This window comes from Seriola dumerili, unplaced genomic scaffold (assembly GCF_002260705.1).
Source record: "Seriola dumerili isolate Sdu_G_001 unplaced genomic scaffold, Sdu_1.0 BDQW01000073.1, whole genome shotgun sequence".
NCBI lineage: Eukaryota > Metazoa > Chordata > Actinopteri > Carangiformes > Carangidae > Seriola > Seriola dumerili.
The window spans coordinates 6,464,607-6,469,804 of NW_019174328.1; the positions used below are offsets into that span (position 1 = coordinate 6,464,607).

At 39.4% G+C, this 5,198-nt stretch overlaps 1 protein-coding gene across 1 annotated transcript; it reads right to left on the bottom strand.

The window, feature by feature from the left end:
* Nucleotides 1-20: 20 nt before the first annotated feature.
* On the bottom strand, nt 21-4,197 carry mrpl2 (mitochondrial ribosomal protein L2). The gene is made up of 8 exons (XM_022743693.1): nt 4,110-4,197; nt 3,668-3,751; nt 3,410-3,578; nt 2,460-2,601; nt 2,246-2,361; nt 2,009-2,119; nt 452-525; nt 21-375 (listed from the first exon to the last, which is right to left on the bottom strand). Exons 2-8 carry the CDS (start codon nt 3,737-3,739, stop codon nt 166-168), a joined length of 894 nt encoding a protein of 297 aa, XP_022599414.1. The 5' UTR covers nt 3,740-3,751; nt 4,110-4,197; the 3' UTR covers nt 21-165.
* Between the last annotated feature and the right edge of the window lie 1,001 nt (nt 4,198-5,198).

Here is a 5,198-nt window from a genome sequence, read left to right on the forward strand (position 1 = left end):
TTCCATGCTCTCACAAGCAGTTGTGTTTAATAAAATTTTTAATCTTCTGTACAAACAGTTTGTCTTTATTTAGATTTTCTCTCAGAGCTTTGTAAAGCCCAAAATAATATTACAAGGCGATGAAAAGCAACAGACAGCAATCTCCAAGCCCAGACTTCTGTTGTGTTATTTAGCTGCGATTGAGGGCAGGTTGACGTAACTCTTCATCGAAGGCAGCGGTTTAATCTTGCGTCCTGCCCAGCCTCCCTTCCTCTGCCACAAACCACTCGAGGGGCGAACGCCAAACCAGCGATTGCGACCAGCTTTTCCAATGATCTCTTTGTTGTGGTCAATGTTGGATACACGTCCCACTGTAACCATGCAGGTCTCCAGTACCTGGGAAAGATGACATCATTAAATTCAGAGTATGGTTTTAATATAGCCAGAATAATGTTGATCCAGGTAACCTCACCTGAACCTGCTGCCTTGAAGGAAGCTGAACGATGGCTGTTCCGTTTACTTTGCGGAGTAAAACACCGTTTGTGCCTGAAAATAAAAATAAAAACAATTACTTTTTAGATAGCAACCACATTTAACAGTGGCTACTTTTTTTCAAGTACACAAGGCATCTGGAAAATACATGATCCTTTGCCTCAAATTCATGTTTTTATGCCTTACAATACTATGACATTTTTATGCCTTATTATACTATGAATTCCTGAACATGGGTTCTCTCTGGGTACTCCAGCTTCCTCCCACAGTCCAAAGACATGCACAATAGGTTAATTGGCAACACTAACTGACTTTTTTATGCCTTACTACACTGTGACGTTTTTATGCCTCACTACACAATGACTTTCTTACTGGGTGGCACGGGGTGCAGTGGTTAGAACTATCACCTCACAGTGAGAAAGTTACAGGGAACCCTGGGCCCAGGGCCCGTCTGTGTGTGGAGTTTGTGTGCCTGCGTGGGTTCTCCCCGGGTACTCCGGCTTCCTCTCGCAGTCCAAAGACATGCACATTAGGTCATAAGGGACCTTATATTTTGTATTAACCACGTAGACCTACTTTATTAATAAAAACCTTTGTTTACACTTTGTCTCAGTGAAGTGTCAGTTTAATAATGCACGTGACCGCGCTACTTTGAAAAAGCGCTGCAATGAATAGGCTATTCATTTTGTTTTCATATCATAGACTAATTTGGCAATCATTTGACAACAGTAGGTCTGTTATGCCACATACGCCGTTTAAAGACCAACGGAGGAATGAGCGTTGAAAAGTTTGAGAGATAGGCGTATTGGATAGGTTATTCTTTATGGCTTTGAAAGTTTTGCTTGGACTCGGATACAATTACCAGACTATGGTTTCCGAGTGAGGAATGGGTGAGGAGTATTTAATGCATTTTCCTTCCATTTGGACCTTTCAAGTTAACGTGAGGATTCACATTTAGAAACAATTAGATTTGGTGTTCTTGTCTTTCTGAAATGGGTCACGATATGCGCCACAGCCATCATCCATCTGGCTTGTAGCCTACAGCTAACCCCTGAACACATTTCAGGCACAGCAATTTTCCTTGCTTTAAGCCCTGACAAAATATTGCCTTACATATGCATAACAATAACTAGTTACAGTGAATAACAAAGTCGAGTCACTGAACTTCAGAAAATGATTTAACAACAATTTTGATGAATGAATCATTCATTTGCAAAAATGTGACAAATTTACAAGTTCCAGCGATTTGTTGCTTTTCTTCTGCTTTAAATCATTGTAAATTGAATATTTGAACTGTTGCTCGGACAAAACATCGTGATTCAATGCGAAGACGTCAGAATTAACTCTGTGAAATCATATGATGGGCATTTCACCATTTTATGACATTTTACAGAGTAAACCATTTATGAAAAAAGTTGAAAGGTTAATCATTCCTGCAAATGATCATTAGTTGCAGCTTTAGCTGTACACACTGACACATAAAGATTCAATTAGATTAGAATTTATCAAGTACAAACCCTTCAAAATAATATCTTACCTGCAGCACGAATGTACTCTGATCCCTTCCCTGGTTGTATCTCCAGGTTGTTCACCAGTGTCCCCACAGGAAGAGCCCCCAGTGGGTAGGCATCACCTTCATTGGCTAAGACTGCAAAGCAAAACAAAAGGACATTATTTTGTGTTAAACATCATTTTTAGGTTACAAAGACCAACAATTTCTAACATCTATCAAATCTTTATAATTTCAAGGCACTTTGAGAGATGGATCTCATACCTGCCATTCGTCCAATAACTCCAGATGTTTTAATGACGTCTCCAGCCTGCATGTTCTCTGTAGCAATGATCCATCTCTTACGGTTGCCGCCAGCTACCAGGGCAACGTCAGCAGACCTATACAGACAAAACAGATTATGATAACCAACTGTATGTTCATGATCCTTAGTATACATGTTAATAAGAGTCCTGTGTGTGATGAGAGTTAATCTGACCTGCATGGGTCGTATCGCACTTCCACAACCTTCTCTTCAAAGGGTTGCGCCTCTTTGCCGGATTCATAGCGCAGTCTCTGGAAGTCTACCCAGCGGTATCTTTGTTTATGGCCACCACCAATGCCATGTGTCCTTATCCTTCCTGTACGAGAGAGAAAGAGATGGGCAACTCTCACACCTCAGCTGTAGCCCAGAGCAAGTATCACAGTTGACTTCTGATTAATGAGTTAGGAGGAAACTTCAGGGAAAATTAATCTTAGGTGATCACCTAATGATATGTTTATTTTTGATTATTCCACCAATTCTTTATTTGATTAATGGATTCATCATTTGGTCTATAAACCATCAGAAAAAAAAGAAGAAAAAAAAGGTAATTTCTTATAGCCCAAGCTAAAATCTTCAAATTGCTTGTTTTCAGTCCACAACTCGAAGATATTCATTTTTTAAAAGCACACAAAGCAGCAAATTCTCACAACTGAAAAGCCAGAATATCAAAATAGTTGCCAATTAATCTTCTGTCTATTGACCAGCCAAATAATTGTTTCAGCTCTACTTCAAATTTTTATTCTACAGGACATTTTCAGTTTTGCCATTTCAAAGACTAGTGTACATACCCTGATACAGGTTTACAAAAGCTGTTTTACTCACATTGACAGTCTAGAGACTGTTTGATACTCTGTGCCAGATTTAAACTTTGTTCTATGTGTAAAAACTTTCACTGCTTTACTCTGTTCAGATCACATAGGTCTTCTGCAGTTATGCCAGTCAGACCTTGACTAGATAGACTCTGAGGACCAAAAGACTGTTTTCAACTCTGTTTGAGATTTTTAAGCTTTTAATATATTTGTGAAAACAGAACAATGGGTAAGTCAGGACCTGCAGACTAGAAGCTAACTTCAGCCTTGCTCATAAACACACTACCACTCATCCTGTTCTGCCAAACTCTGTACCTGTGTGATCTCTGCCTCCTGTCTTTTTCATTCCTATTGGTCTGATGGTGTACTTCTCCCTCTGCTTCCAGAATGTCTTGTTCTGCTCTAGAGGGGCCGTGGTGAGGAAGCCTCTGCAGTGACCCACTGTGGTGGGCATCTGAGCTCCCAGGTTGGACTGTGCAGCTGCCTGTCGACACAAAAACAAACATTGCTTGTTTGGTGGTTGTGATGATTCAGTTCTGTGGTGAGACTGACTGACAGGGAGTGGACATTTACCTGCGAGGAGAGCAGAGCAGGCTGGGAGACAGTCAGGGACCTCAGTGCTCGAGTTAGACACGACAACGCCATCACAACGTCCTTCTGTCAGCAGAGCAGAGGAGAGGCAGGTTGACATCTCTGAGATTTAAAGCTTCACTGTCTCTGCCATTAATTTTAATGTATGTGATACAACATCTACACCACACTACACACACGTTTTTCAACAAAATAACATACCCCACTACATTTCTGCCTCCGCTGTGCTTAAACGGTCATAACATAACTAACAGTAACCTATCGGCACGTAAACGTGAGCTACAGCTAACGTAACTTGTCTCTACCAAGCCATCTAACTTGGCTAAATAACCTGCCCTTTTCTAATCCTTTTATAAATAAATTAGCCGTTTGTCTCGTATACAATTCGCTATGTAATCCAATTAAACAGTAACATGAAACCAACCTTTATTTTTAATTTATTTCATCCCAAGCTGCTCGTCGGCGTCCTTCACAGTCCTACACGCTTAGTCGCGCACTGATGACGTATAGTGGGAGAGCGCTGTGTAAGCCACGGGCATCCACAGTTTTCTCCTTTATTTACATCATACAGTAGAAGTTAAAGTTGTACGTTTGTGATATATTAATATTCTCTTGTTTATAGCTTACATGAATTGTATGTCATTCTGTCATAATATATAGAGTATGGTAACATTAGCTAAATATACCGGCCTCCTTATTGTGCCAAATTGTGCTGGCTTCAATGTCGCCTCTAGGTGGCAGAATATCCTCCTCATATATTACAGTAATGTAACTGACTGGATGCGGTTTCTAACTTTTTATTGCTGTACGCAGCTGACTGTTCAAAATGGGATCCGTGCCATAAAATGTTTATAAAAAGGTTGATTCATTGTAACAGTCGTCTCATTTTAGTTTTTAGTCTAGTTTGTACTTATAGTCCGCACTTTTTTCTAAAATTATCTGCGTTCATAATCACAATTTGTTTGGGTTTATTTTGACAATAAATCAAATTTTCAACAACACGAGGAAGTTAATGAGTAATTATACAAGAGAAATTGAATATTTGTCGTTTCATTTTCCCACAGAGAAGGATTGTTTTTTAGAGAAATGTGGAGAATTGAAATGACATTGAACCGGTAGAATTTTCAATCATATTTTGTCTTCACAAGTTAACCACCAGATGTCACTACCTCTTTGGTATTTTCTCTGCGGTGGAATTAAAGAGTGCTCCTATGCCTTTGAAAGTAAGAATTAAGCCTTTTAGTATTATGTCCGCAGTATCCTGTATATTTATCTTCCTTATCTTAGAAAATGTGTGTTATTTTTGAGAAATATAATACTCAACATTTTTGTTTATGGACACGACTACAGTCAGAAAAAAGCATAGATAGATAGATAGATAGATAGATAGATAGATAGATAGATAGATAGATAGATAGATAGATAATGTGGCAGCAGATGATTTCTCCAAAGTGGCGAAAACAAAACATGACGTCACTAACCTCTGCTCAGCCGTAGAGGCTGCTGGGAGTAT